At 33.1% G+C, this 15519-nt stretch overlaps 1 protein-coding gene across 1 annotated transcript; it reads right to left on the reverse strand.

The window, feature by feature from the left end:
- Nucleotides 1-694: 694 nt before the first annotated feature.
- Nucleotides 695-14319, reverse strand: LOC134267502 (stress-induced-phosphoprotein 1-like). Its single transcript, XM_062749700.1, has 12 exons — nucleotides 14263-14319; nucleotides 11011-11273; nucleotides 10569-10737; nucleotides 8615-8974; nucleotides 8226-8495; nucleotides 7777-8024; nucleotides 6681-6834; nucleotides 6212-6349; nucleotides 5889-6110; nucleotides 1914-2168; nucleotides 976-1424; nucleotides 695-865 (listed from the first exon to the last, which is right to left on the reverse strand). The coding sequence occupies exons 1-12, from the start codon at nucleotides 14297-14299 to the stop codon at nucleotides 695-697; spliced, it is 2736 nt and encodes a 911-aa protein (XP_062605684.1). The 5' UTR covers nucleotides 14300-14319.
- Nucleotides 14320-15519: the final 1200 nt, after the last annotated feature.

Consider the following 15519-nt stretch of genomic DNA (forward strand, 5'->3'; position numbering starts at 1 on the left):
TGAAGAAGACAAAATAGCATTGATCATGTACAGTTCTTTGTATTCCTTGATGACAGAACAGCTTGAGAATGCAGAGGAAAAGGAGAGCAGATGAAAATGCTTTTGTATTCGGTCTTCAATAAGTGAGTTGATAAAACCTAAATTAAGTGTACCTTGTCCTTTTTAAATGTTTGTATGTTGTTGGATTTCTTATTCGATTTTTTACTTGTTAGAATAACGTCCCCATATCCATATCAATTAAATGGCAACCCCAATTTCACACGCGAAAGCGGGGGGACATTAAATCTCATTTGTCTGTCCGTCTATCAATCAGTCAGTTAGCCTGTTACAAAAACTTTATTATATATTTGTCATAACTTTTGAATGAAAAGAGGTAGGACTTTCATATTCACCTTATTGTACATTTCCCCTAACACACTTTGCTTCTTAGTCGTAAGTCTAACGCGGCTCATGAAAATCGCACCGGCCTTCCAAATCATTTTGGGAATCACCGATCAGTGCAGCGCCTCTTAACAACGCAAGATTTAGGCAACGGTTAGGAAAACAGCACAAATTGGTAATGACTCACAATTAGTAACACGCTGATATCATAGTATTTATATCTCAGCATGTATATATGGACTTTATTTGCAATAAATGAACCCCTTTTCAATATATTTTTCAAACTTCGTACATTATATAATACTGCTACATTTTACATACCGTCCTCCTCACAAACAGCATAGGCGCTGGCAATTTCAAACAATAGATCATCCAGATTTACATTGGTCAAACTATTGGAGAGATTATAGGCATCAATAAAATGGAAAAACGCCTCTTTATACCGCTGTAGACCAGCAAACGATTTTCCAAGTCTTACCTTGGCCTAAAAGTTTGAGAAAAAATATTATCGTTATATATTATAACAGGTGCAGCTTATTAAATATAAAAGTAGATATAATTATCATAATCGTTAAAAAGATGTATTTTGTTTACCTGGTAAGACTTTTCAATGAATGCCTTGAATTGTTCAGCTTCTTCGATAACCTTTAAGTGTTGACCAAGATCAAGAAAGCAATCTGATATCTTGCAAAATAGGTTTACTTTTTCTGCGTTGCTGGCAGCATTCATATGATTCTTTGCTTTTTTATAAGATTCCAAAGCAGGTTTTAGCTTCTTTGCTTTCAATGCCCTGTCACCTTCATTTCTATGAAGATTAAATTCAGTTTTGTCTGATGATTTGCTCAGTGATTTCGACGAGTGATGATGTTCTTCATTTTTCATATCCTGACTATCTGAAAGTGAGGGCTTTAAATCAACCTTTGCAGCTTTATTGTCTTCACTTTTAAGCCTGTTTTGGTCGTCTTTAGAGTCGCGCTTGTCTTTGTTTTCGCAAACAGTGTCCTCGTTTTGTTCTACGAGGGGCTGTAGAGAATTATCTCTTTCTGTAAATACATAAGCCTAATTTGTTTTAAGAATGTTGAGGTACAAATACAGCTATAAAAGGGAAAAAGAACGCTTTGGTATTCATATAGAGAAACATAAAAACATGCATTTTAAATGTTTTTGATACCATTTTATACTCTATAGATAAACTCTGCAAATCATTTAACTTCCAAAAACAATAGAATCTGATTTGCAAATCGTCACTTGTCTGTTATGTCTGAGCTTCTACAGATCGTCTTGTTCTGGCCAATTTAATTCACAATAACATTTTGCGTAGGCTAAAACACATTCGTTAAGGTTGTAAAGGTTGTAAAGCTTCGTTTAAATTGTAAAAAAGAAACGAAATTGAAGAGAACGACATACTAGGTAAAACAAGTTAAGATTTTAAATTTTACGTTTTGTAAATAAAAAACAATTCATTCGATACCACAATATTATATGATATATGATTCCAAATTTCATTAGGTATTGGATTAGCGAGTAATAACCTCTTATTCCTTCTGAAAGGAGCTGAATAACCTTTGAATCTCTACATTTATCAACATAGTCTACAGCCATCTTTCCCTTTGCATCTCTTAGATCAGGTGAAACTCCCATTTGAAGAAGTTTTTGCACAACCTCAGGAAATGTGGCAAATTGAGATGGATTAGGCACTTTCACGACAGAATGCAGCGGAGAATTTCCGTTCTGATCTATCATTTCCAGTGGAACTTTTTCCATGCATAGGAGCATTGATGTATTCCCTAGGAATATGAGGGGAAATTTTTTTTATGACTTGAATAATTCTGTAAATTGTAAAACATATTAATGTTGCATTAGAGAAAACCTTGCTTTTTTCGCAAATTTTTATTTATAATAGTTTTTTTAATCATTCGTTTGTTTTCGTATCTTTTATGAATTGTTATAACTATTCAGCCGCTTGGGGAATACGTTAGAAGAAGAGCGTCATATAAAGTTATTCAAAAAATATCAAATTTAAAGACAAAGTCTTTGCCAAATGATAGTTGACAGCTTTAGATATCACATATAAATATTGACTAATATCTGATGGTTATTTTGTTGACTTCCAGCCTCTTTCACTTCCTGAAAATTTTGAAATTTTGAACAGGGAAAAAGGATATTTAGTCTGGTCCTGATTTTTAAAAAGAAGGCTTGAAATAACTTCTAACGGCAAATAATTATTATTTGGTCCAGCATAGTTTTTTAACCTATTTAAAGTATACTGAATCCGAAAAAATATGCTGGCCTTCATGAAAATAGCGTTAAACAGGTCAGAATGGCGATTCAAAATGGCGGACATCCAATTTTTCTAATTTTCTTTTAATGTAGTTCAAAAAGGAGAAATAATGCGTGAATATCTCACTGAGTGTAATACAAGTATAAAAATGATAATAGAATGCTAACATTATAAGTTAAACTCAGAAAATTTAGTCGTTTCTACACTTAATTCGAATTTTCTCTGATTTTTTTGTCTATTGTTTCTATATTCCGCTTTGCTTAGGATTTTACATTTGCAAATATCCATACACTGCAGATTTGTATTTTTCCCTCTACATCTCACTATTCTACAACTGAATGATGGTGCAGCTGTTAGTTAAAAGTCAAAATGGCGATTCAAAATGGCGGATATTCATCTTTTTCTTCAAATTATTTAATTCTTAATGTCGTTTACATAGGAGGAAGGATTAGTGAATATTTTACTGAGCGTAGCACAACTATGTAAAATAACAACAGAACACCAATTTGATCACTTTAAATCGGAAAATTTAGTCGTTTAAATTTAATGTGTTAATTAGCTCAAAATGGCAATGACGTCTTATACACTCGAATTTCGCAAAATACCCAAACTGCTTAATTCTGGATCGTTTTGCAGAAAATTAATTACAATTTGTTTGTTTTTTTTTTTTATTATTCATGAAATAATGTTCAGATATGCAATGAAAGTTGGGGGATATTTTTGTTAATGACTTAGGATTTTCATAACACGCATTTTTGTTTAATTACATGACGACAACTCCGAAGACATTTTACCTTTTACCTGTATCACCATGCTTCTGCATATAAAAAGTTAATAATGTCAAACAATTATTGCTGTTTTGAGGACAATATGAAAATTAAGCTACCCCAAGAGCAGTATCCCCCGAGCATTAAGGCGAGTGAACATTCAGTTGTTGGAAATTATTGATCTATTTTTAGTCCAGTATAGAAAAAATATAAATGTTTATGTTCACGTGGAAGGTCGTGTGCAACATAACTTAGTATGCTTTTTAAAATGATTGACCACGACCATTTATAGGGCTAGTAATTGTTACATCATATAAATCTGAATACATTATAATATCCAAATATAAACATATATATTAAGAATTATCAGTATAATATACATAAACCATAAATTTTCTTGATTATCTAGCTCTGATTCTGTGTCCCAACATTTGCATTTTGTTATTTTCAGTCAGAAATTCATCTGCATTCTCAAATATTTCATGCTGTGAATGGATAATTTTGTATTGAGCAGTGTATATAAATTTAAAAAATCTGAAATTCATAAAATCTGAAAGAAGAAAATGTTTGTGTTCAATCCCCCTCGATTCTTGATACAACCTTACACTATACTTACAAAGAAGTGTGGATCAAGTTGCCTTGTAATGTTCTTGAAGTGTTCAAGAAAATGTTGTTGTCAATAGAAGTGTTGACTAGATCGAAATCAGGAATGGCTTAGGCCTATTGGTACGAAAGCTTGTAAGTTACAAGAATCACGAGGAATCTGCAGGCGCTCTTAAATTGCATTACTTTACAACTTTTCTCACCAAAATATGCACACAATGTGATTTCAGATGATCAAGGTTGAGGATTTTGAGACTAGAATGACCTTTTTACGGTCTTCTCCGAAGGATGGTCTCCACATATTTTGGGTTTCCCATAGCAAAGCATGGACACTGTCATTATATTCATATGAGAGACCGGGGTATCATTTAATGAGCTAATTGCTCACAGTATCTCTAGTTCATTTTGCATATGCTTTTGTAAAAAAAATAGACTTTTCACATTTGAATAAATATGTTCTTCTTGAATGTTGGTTGATTGATTGTCTATTGCTAAACGCCGAGTCAGCGATTTTTCAGCCATGTTGCGACGGACTATCAGTTTAAATAATCGGTTTTTGAAGGATTTTGGTTTCTCTGGCGGCCTCCAGTGAGCTTACTCTTTTTCGAACTCCAGAGAAACGATCTTTTACATGCCAAGGGGGTTGCCATCCTTGACACGGGGAACCATGTTACTTGAATGTTGAAAATACCAAAATTCCGAAGACAGACTGAAACATATAGCAAATAAAGCTGGAATAGAACATGTTAGGGGATAATACTAAGTTCTTATAAGTGCTAAAAAGCTAGAAATCGGACAAGGATTTCTTCAGTTATATTTGATGGTGTGCCGAGGGATGTTGAGGTAGAAGTGCGAGTTGATAATGACAGGTTTTGGGAGTGATTTTAGGTGGACGGGGGCTCAAAGGCTTTGAAACACATACAGTCAAATTTGGAAACTCTGAAGTGAAGTTTGTTTTAACTAAATCCAGACAAAAATGAATCTTTTCAAGTACTTTTTGTGCATATTTAATGGACTAATCAATATAATATACATACTATGTATAGTAAAAACAAACTGTAATTTATTTTCTGCAAAACTAACCAGAATTAAGCAGTTTCTATGAAATTTGAGTGTATCAGACGTAATTTTGAATCGCCCTTTTGAGCTAAATAACACATTTCAAATTTAAACGACTAAATTTTCGATTTGAAGTGATCAAATTAGTGTTTTGCTGGCATTTTACATAGTTGCACTACGCTCAGTAAGATATTCACAAATCCTTTCTCCTTTGTAAACGACATTAAGAATTAAATAATTTGAAGAAAAAGATGAATATCCGCCATTTTGAATCGCCATTTTGACTTTTAACTTAAAGCTGCACCATCATTCAGTTGTAGAATAGTGAGATGTAGAGAGAAAAATACAAATCTGCAGTGTGTGGATATTTACAAATGTAAAATCCTAAGCAAAGCGGAATATAGAAACAATAGACAAAAAAAAAATCAGAGAAAATTCGAATTAAGTGTAGAAACGACTAAATTTTCTGAGTTTAACTTATAATGTTAGCATTCTATTATCATTTTTATACTTGTATTACACCCAGTGAGATATTCACACATTATTTCTCCTTTTTGAACGATATTAAGAGAAAATTAAAAAAATTGGATGTCCGCCATTTTGAATCGCCATTTTGACCTCTTTAACGCCATTTTCATGAAGTCCAGCATATTTTTTCAGAATCAGCATACTCGAAATAGGCTAAAAAACTATGCTGGACCAAGTAATAATTATTTGCCGTTAGAAGTATTTTTTTCTATAAATCGGACCAGACTAATTTTGTCTAAAACTTTGTTGTGCATGTCATTTAAACGTACCGGTAATCAAGGAAAATCTTGCTGCTGCATGTAACGGTGTATCCCCCTCCCATTCTTTGAAACTAGTTAAGTTGTTGCTTCCTTCTGGATTTGTGGTGATATGAACGATAAGGGGCACAATCCATGAACTGACTTCCTTCACAGCTTGTTGTATGATAAGCGTAAATAATGTGTTGTACTTAATTGTACTGAAGTCTGTATTCCTGGCAATACCCTTTGCTTCTATTTCAATCAAGAATTGTAACGTTTATAAATTGCATGGGAAGTCTGATGGAGAAAAGGATATTGATAACCATTTATTTTGAGAAATATTGAATATTTACCACTGTTTTGGTCTATTCCAATAACGAGGTGCTTAATGCATAACCATTCTGATTCTTTGCTGAGTCTTTGTAACACAGAAGGCAAGAAATCAACTGGAGCGTCTGCGAAGGCACCGTACCTTTCGTTTTTTTCAAAGTCTTATGGTTGGATAAAAAAAGCGAATACAATTGATTATATTATTTAAACGGATTATTTAAACGGACTATTTCTTCATTGTAAAAAGTTCCAGTATCTTTTATAATTAAATACGAGAAATATGTTTTAAAAGGAATTTAGAAATTTGCATTTTTTTACTTTACTAAGTATGGAATTGATTTACATGTAAATACATGTAAAATAATGCCCTTCAGAAATTAAGCGTACGTGACAAATCTGAGATACATATAGAACCAAAATTTTCCTTAAACACACGTGTATTTCAAGCAAATAATAAATGTAAGTATAAAAAAATATAATTTATTTACTAACCAGACAGGTATTGGAATGATTTGACACTTTCAATAACAAGTTCACATTTGTCTTTGTTGGCAATCTCAGAGATATTTACTCCTTCCATAGCAGCCACAAATGCCTCGGTGTTCTGTCCATTTCTTCGTAGTAACTGAGACTTTCTCCAGTGGCCCTACCATAAACACATATGTTCATGTACAATGTATCATTGAGTTAAATGCTGACTGACGTTTTTCAGAAAATAATTGTTAGTCCATTATTTAACACTGATTTGACGACGGATTTTTCCCGTTATTTCCTGATCATGACAGCGAGCACACGGCGGGTGTGACCGGTCAGCAGGGGATGTTCAATCCTCCATAGCACCTGATCCAACCTCTGATGTTTTGGAGATCCGTGTTTGCTCTCCTCCTAATTTGTATTGTTTTATAGGCTTTTGATATTGAAAACTGTTCGTTATCTCATTATGTACATGAATATCAATATAAAGCTTTTCTAAAAAATTATCATAATTTACTCTAAATGATTCTGGTTCCGTATTTTCAATGAGACCTCTGATCAACACGTCATTTTTCATGTCATTACAAACCATCCTCTCAATAACCCATTATCATGTTAAGATAATAAATTAATATTATTATTTGCTCAATTTTAATTTTTCTCCTAGATTTTTTAATATATCAAAAGTTCTTATTGCTATCATACCTTATCTTCTTTTTAAGAAATATGTGTGAAGGGGTTTACGTGAGAGTGTGGTTTTTGTGATATGAATTAGAAATTTCTCGTGTTTTGAACAATATTAAACGCAAATCCAAAATACCATTGATTTTCATAAGTTTATTTGTAATGAATGAATAATATATTTTTGTAATGTTATTTTACAACCGTTGCCTATTAAGTATTACATGTAGGAAACACTCGATAAAATAAGTGATATTTTTTTTAATTTGCCAAAAAAGGTATTTTCTACCATTCGTAAAATCTTTTCAGACTTTTAGTGACAATTCAGCTGTAAGATTGAATGATAAGGCTTCCATCTTAAGAAAAGGCATCGTTTAAATGGACAAAGCTTATAAATAGTTTCATAAATGATCAATATAGATAACTTAAATACCTTCATCCATGTCTTGTCTATTTCGATCGCCAACTCCGCGTCTTTTAAGGCCTCTTGTAGATGATTACGTTCCGTATAAACTGTACATCTATTGGTGTAGAGAATGGCACTGTCTCTGTATAATTTATCACAGCGGGTGGACAAATTAATGGCTCTACTATAAAAAAGGAGAGCCTGCTCGTATTGTTGCTTCTCCTTTGCTGTATTTCCTTTCTCTTTGAGTTCAAGAACATGTCTTCGAACAGTTTCTGAATAAGTAAGAAGGTGACTCATATCATCTGGCTTTTGAAAACCATCAAAACAAGCAAGAGACCAAGAGGAAGGCATTACATCAATGCCTGTATTTACAGATTATATAGGAAATTTTTTAATATTTTCAGACCAAGGAAATTGAAATCGAAGAATTTCGTTGACTTAAAGAATAAAAAACGATAAATTAATACACAAACCAGAATCATTAAATATGTTTGATAGAGATTCAAAGCATTTGTCAGTACGATTACAGTAGTCAATGGGAAGTTTTTCGGTTTCGTCAAAAATAAAAGCGCTGCAGCCAGATTGAATGCAAAGCAATAGCAAGTTATTCCTCTCCACATCACTACAGGATTTAAACCGAACGATGGCGTGTAGAGCTGAATAGCCATATCTATCAACTGCGTCCTTTTTCTCCTGGGTGTCCAGATAATTTCTAAAGAACAGTTTTATTAGTTCGTCATTCCCTGTCAAAACATTAAGATCAGAATGTTATATTCATATTATTTCACGATTGAATATATTTTGAATATGAACTTGCTTTTAAAAAAAACAAAATAGATTGTATATTCTAAATTTCAATTACCCGTTTCTAATGTCTTAATGAGAACAATATGAAGAGCTGGAGCTCCAAACTTTTCTTCGATATCTTGGTAAGGAGAACCGTTTTTTTGAAGTGCAACAGCAAGTCGCATCCCATATCTTTTTAAATCAGGAACAGAAAGATCCTTAAAAAGACAGGCAATCGAAACATATTTGGCAGAAACGTTCGGAATCGAAAAATCCAAAGAACTCCTCGGGCCTCTGTGTTCCCCGGTTATAAGTAAGCTGACGCCTTCCCAGTAATGACTGCTAGCCAACCTTTGTAATAGTTTCTCTTGAGCATCGGCTTCGAGGGATTCGGGGTTTAATTCTTCATGTTCTGCCAAAAGTGAATCACAATTTCCTGCAGAAAAAGATATGTTTGTTGCATTATTTGATAAACCAATAAGGGTTTTTTTCACTGCACGATAAATATGTTGAAGATCATAAGGTTTAATAACAGATTTTAACTTAAGAATTTAAAACAAACCTGTAGTTTTTGTGCATAGATTTAAACAAATTCAACAAATTAGGAATTTGACGTAAGAAAATATTGCCCTTTCTGATTCTTTTTTTTTTTTAAATATTCATACATTTTACCTGTAGTAAAGAAGTCGAAAAAAAGTGTTTATCATGTCCAAAAATTTAATTCTTTTGACGTGTTGACTTATTTCCTTTTGACAGATCTATACATCTGCTTTCAAAAGAGTATGATACTTGGACGTATCATTTTCTTTTTCTGACATTCGCCATTCAGAGAAGGATTCAATACACTGTTAATATCACACAGCAATACATTCAATGTATATTATTATATTCTACATTTAAAAAAAGATGTGTTAATGGAACAATGATGCTCCGTATGACAGCTTATTGCGAGGGTTGAACTTTCTGAAATAGAAGACAAACTCAAAGGTCGAGGTCAAAATTGTTGGTTTCGCAAGAGGAATAAACATGTGAAATATGCAACCTCTAATTACATGTATAACTGTTTGAATGTAGTGGCCAAGGTCAATGTTTTAATAGGTCAAACTCTAAAGTCGAAGTCAAAGGGTCAAAATATTTATACCCATAGAAATCTCTTATAACATTAAATACACATGTGATGTATGAAAGCCCTAGACCCGACTGTTCAGAAGTTATGGCTAATATTTAAGTTAAGCAATTTTATACTCCAAGGTCATAGGTCAAATTTGCTTGTACATGATGAAAGGACTTGTCTCTAGGAATATACATGTGAAATATTAAAGTCACCGCTCTGCTCACTTATAAGCAAGAGTAGAGTTTTTGCAGACAACTGCAGACAAAGAGACAGTCAGAGGAAAGGACAGAGCAAAATTTTTAAACATGGGTTTACCCCTCCCGAATTTTCGATTTTAGGGCATTTAAACTCAGAGACAAAAAAAGAAAGGACTGAAATCACAGTTATCTTCTAATTGTATAATTATTTTACATCTGGCAGGTTTCATGTTTCATCTCGTGCTAACTTTTTATCAATTCAGTCGCCCGCGTGGCGCAGTGGTTAGAGAGTCTGCTTTAGAGTCGGGAAGTAAGCAGTTGACGCTTATTATGCCACGAGTTCGAATCCCATTGTGGGACGTGGAGACCGTTCCTTCGGGTGAGTTTGTTTAAATTGATGTACCGTGTCGCAGTAGGTGCTGGCAAAAAAGATTTCATTCTGCTCAATATTGTCCTGAGTGACGAGCATACTGTTAGGATAAAATTTGCAGCTCTCCGTCGGGAAGTACCACGTGAGTGAAATTTTCGAGAGGGCCGTTAATCAACATATAATCAATCAATCAATTGATAAATCCACGGTTTTTCTTCTCATTATTATTTTTTTAAAAATACTAAGATCTTACTCTAGCTCTGAATGATATTGCTAAAAGAAATATACATTTTAATTGTGAATGCATATAACATAGAAATATAGCAATCAATTTGTATAAATTAAATACCTTGATGTCTGTGAAGCTGAGTTATTGTAACGATAAGTTCTTGTAGAAAAGTTATTGCGTTTTCCTGGTCACCTTGGGGTAGTGTCACATTGTAGCCTTGAATCAAGATATTCAGAGCCTCGTAAAAATTATTCAAACCTTTGTAAGCAGCAGCTGCCCGCCAATACCCCTAAAAATTCACATATATGACCTGATAAGAGCATATTTATGGAGAAAAAGGATAATAAGGCAAATACAATCTCCACTACCTACTTGCAAAGAAAATATCTTTTTCAAACAAATTCTTTAAAAAATGATGATTTTTCTCCAATTGGGGTAAAAAGATTCCAAAAGACTTCTTTAGCAATTATGACTATTTGTGTGATGTTTTTTAACGAATATTTCGTGCTTATGTCCATTTTAACATACAAATCATGTAATTGCATCAACTTGTAGAAATCACCTTAGCCCAGAGAGGGTCCATATCAATGCATTGTTGGGCATCCGCCAAAGCCAATCCGAAGTCCCCCATTTTACTTGAAACCAATGAACGATTGCTGAAAATTTTCGGTAGTTCTTCTCGGACATTTAGGAAAGGGCCACACATATTGAAATGTTCAACTGCTGTATTATACATTGCAAAAGCACTGGCGTAGTCTCCACGTCTCAGGCTTTCTTCCGCGTGAAATTTGTATTGTTGTAGTTGAAAAAAAGCCCATTGACCCACTGAAAAAAGCACATTGTTTCTCTGAATAATGTTATCTTTACATTTAAACTATGAAGGTTTTCAAATTTTACCAATTTCTGTTAGACAAACGTTATGTATATACACTGTATAAATAAAATAAACAAAGCATCCAACTTTCTAGTTGTGTGTCTCTATATATGTAACATCTATACACGTAAGGTCCAAATAAGATCGTGAAGTCTCTTGTCAATGGCCTTAAAGCAAAAACTATTTAATTATCCTGCAAAGGTAGGTACATGTAAGATCTAGCTTCTAAAAACGGCGTGTATTGTTTCTTGCGTAATGGCCAGCTGTTGATATATTTATACTGTAAAATGAGAAAAATTTAGCGCATACGAATTTTAACGCAAACACAAGTGGGAATGCATCGGCGCAAATAAATTTTAGCGCTTGTACTTGTCAGTAAAATATTTATAAATGTGATTTTTTGTTTATTTTTAATCCACACTCGTATTTAACTTTTTGGTTTGTCAAGCGGAAACGGAAACACATTAGTACTCCAGTATATATAAAGTAAACATTCGTTAACTTTACCGCGTACGTGTTATCACATAGACGTGGTACACTGTTAAAATTTATTTTAATTCTATTTTCAATTAAAGGAAATGGAATATTTACTTATTTAAATCACGTAAAAACAATGCATGCATCTACAGAAAATTACTTAGATAAAACTGTAATCCTAATTAGGTATTGTCTGCAAGCTCAATCGCCATGCTTGATTGCATTGTTTACCTCGAGCCGATAGATGATTGGCGCTCTGAGAAGCCAAACTTTGAGGGTGATAATGATAATAATCGGCTAAGAACTACCGGGCTTACAAAACACTGAACCAAACTTCTAAGTGTTCGCCTAACCTTTTTTAAGGTTTAAAGAACAAATGCTTAATTCTTTAATTCTTGGTTAATGATGCATATTTAAGTTCGATGTTGCGTAAATTTCATGTAAGTATCTCGTCAGAATTTTAAGCAAAGTGTCAATGAAATGATGGACCCTCAAAATTCACACAAATATCTCTATGAAGTAAGACCACCGCTTGCTCTAACTACTACAAACCAATCTTTACAATCTTTACTGTAGGAAACCATGTACCCCTGATTAGGAGATTCACACATCTGCTCAGCTGCCACACCTACCGCATAGATCTTTCCAAACCGTTGAAATTGTGTGGAAGGGAGGGGGGGGGGGGCTTTGACATTCCTTATAAAAATCCCAAATATGTTCAATGAGATTCAGATCCGGGAATTTGACAGTGTATCATCACACAAATGTCTTTTGGTCAATATCCTAGGGTGTTTAGCACATACGTGCACCGATTTAAGGATGATTCAGACTGCTTGAGTTGATATTAGACTGTGACGAGCACCGATTTCTTATCATTTTCATAAGATTGAAATTTTTTTTTATGTTTCTAAGATTGTTTCAAGACAATTTAACACTCTTTTAACCTGGTTTGACGCGAAATTTTGGCCTTAAACGAAGATCAGGGTCACTTCCGGTTTGGTTAAATTTTGTCCAAAAGTTTCAAATTGTGATAAATTGGCGGTGAAAAATGACGCACAGCCTATAGAAAAACGTGTTTAAATGGGTTTTGATACTGGTTGTTAATTTTTAAAAGTAATAACAAGGTCAATTAAACACTATAGAATAAAAGTGAGTAAAACATGGTGCAGGGATGGTCCAGATATCAACATTCCAACGCTCTCCCTTCTATCTCAATGGTCATTTTTCCAATCTTTTGTGTTTTTTAGAGAAACCAGTTTTTTAAATTTGATAATGATCACAAAAATATGCTAATTACACGAAACACTTGCCGCAAAGTAAAGATTTATTGTTTTTAAGCATCGTAACGGTACATTGGTTTTCATAGGTGATATTTTATTTTGTTTCTACAATTGTTGAGAAGACTCATTTGTTGTAATAATTTGAAAATATCATACCATTGTATAAAGTAGTTTTTAAATAAATACATTTATTTTAAAGTGAACACTTAGAAGTTTTGTTAGGTGTACATTAACTGAATTATAATTCGGCAGAACTTTCTGTCCTCCGAACATGTGCAATGCTAGTGTGTATATAAAATCAAATGACCCTTCGACATTACGTAATCGCGTGTTCCGGTTTACATGTACTTATGTAAAAGCTTTGAATACAGCCAAAAAATGATATTTAGAAATTCTTTAGCGCAAAATAAATTTTAGTGCTCTTGGCTCTTGCGCCAAAAGCGCTAAAATTAGTAATGCGCCAAATATTCTCGTTTTACAGTATAAACAAGCAAGCACGAATTTAACTCTGCATACCATTCAATAAATGAACCTTAATTTATCTAGAATTCAAACATGGTAATGCTGTAATGCGCGTCCTTCGATCCATCAAGTATGCAACTTTTGGCCAGCTTTATTTAAAAAAGATACTGCTTCAAAAAATTGAACCTGTTCACTACTCTGGAGAATAGATGCAAAATCTTAAGACAGCTTGGACGTACGTGTATGCATCACTTATCAATCATCAATGCAAGTTTTCATAATTATAGGGTAACCTTTCACAATAATTGCGGCACAAGTCTTTTTCAAGGAACTTTAATACACGCCATTTATTTATCAAGCAACCAAGAACGATCCAAAAATGTTTTGTTTATTAAGTTATTTGCATTTTTTATTTTGTAAAACATTTTTTATATAAACCGATTCGCGGTTTAGAAAGCGTACGTAAACTGCTGATTTAACACGTAATCTGATCCAGCCAAGTTACAGTTTAACTCGGGTAGAGCTATTAAATTCATTAATATTCCTTAAATATTTTCCAGCAATTAATTAAAAGTTAACAAATATTGATTGCTATTTTAGCTGTGCTAAATCCTCAAGAAGACACACAATACATTTTTCGTTTAAAATTAATAACCTGGTATATAAAGATATACATGTAATTACTTTCTAGGATGTAGATATAGTAATTTAGTATACTTACTTTGATCTACACTAGGAAATCCTCCAAATGGATTCATCTTAAATGGTGGATTTTGTCGTGGAAAATGTGCAGTTGTATGATCAAGAATATACTCTGAATGAATGTCGAAACCAATTTTAATATGATTTCATCTCTTTAAGGTATTTGAATCCATGCACTCAGAAACCTCAGAAAAGCGAATTGCCCCAGACACAGGTGAGTTTTAGGGTTCTTTCAGCTTAATAAGTGTTCCTAAAAAATTAAAAAGTCTTATGACTGTTGGCAAAATTTAAAATGCGAATAAAACGAATGTATCCTTAAAGTAAAATACGAAGTCACTTACAATATGAGAATAAAGAATTTAAATCATATATAATATGAATAAATATTTATCAATTTCAAGATACATAATAAAAACTCCTCGATCAAATAAAATGTGATTGACAATCTCTCTGAAGATTTTAATTTCAAAGTACTCGAAAATCTAAGAACTTTCCGATTTAATGTTTAATGGACCATCATTAAATTTTGAAATTTGCTTAAGAACCTTTCGGATTTATCAATTTGTACAGTTTTGTATGATTGTGCAAGTATGTTACCGATATATGAAATTCACTTGAAATAAAGGAAACAAGCCCGTGATACGCTACGGGAGGGGATGCATTCACTTTCTGAGAAAAGTTTTCTTGTGACTGGTATGGAGACGCCACCAATTGCCAATTGAGGGCTTTTTTAGACCCAATGTTGCCAATCAGTTTTATTGAGCATAGACTCTTTTTTCTTTTTCTTTAAGCACAGGGCGTTACATGTTGCTAGTCTTGTTGTACATTCATTTGACAAGCATGGAATATTCAACTTTTAAATTTTTGTTTGTGATTTATTGTGAATTTGAAGTTTATTTATACATAAGTGTTTTGATTTTATTGATTTTTTTTAAATGCCCCATGAATGGTTAAGCGCAACATATTTACATTTTATTATCGATGTGGTTTACAATGGTATCGATTATTGTTACAAGGAACACGTCTCCCACTGACTGGGTATGGTTTTCATGTCGATTTGCAGATGACCCGTGAATAAAATGTATTTACAATACGACTCACTTTAAAAAAAAACATATCAGTGTAATTTACCACAAAGGAAAATATTCGTCTCTAAAATAATCGTAAAAAACCTAAAAGATGTTGATATACACAGTAGGGGATGGGAGGGGGTGAAGTAGAAAGAAATTATGAAAATGTATTTTTTAACAAAAATGTCAAAATGTTGTGACACATT

This window comes from Saccostrea cucullata, unplaced genomic scaffold (genome assembly GCF_032062105.1).
Source record: "Saccostrea cucullata isolate Sc308-1 unplaced genomic scaffold, CSIRO_AGI_Scuc_v1 ctg1643, whole genome shotgun sequence".
In the NCBI taxonomy this organism is placed as follows: domain Eukaryota; kingdom Metazoa; phylum Mollusca; class Bivalvia; order Ostreida; family Ostreidae; genus Saccostrea; species Saccostrea cuccullata.

Bases quoted from the DNA above. Each gene is read 5' to 3' on its own strand.
- LOC134267502 (XM_062749700.1), bottom strand. From the start codon at position 14,299: ATGAATCCATTTGGAGGATTTCCTAGTGTAGATCAAA. The intron at 10,738-11,010 runs GTGATTTCTACA...GTGAATTTTTAG, and splicing joins TGGACCCTCTCTGGGCTAAG to GGGTATTGGCGGGCAGCTGC. The intron at 2,169-5,888 runs GTACGTTTAAAT...TCATATTCCTAG, and splicing joins AAGATTTTCCTTGATTACCG to GGAATACATCAATGCTCCTA.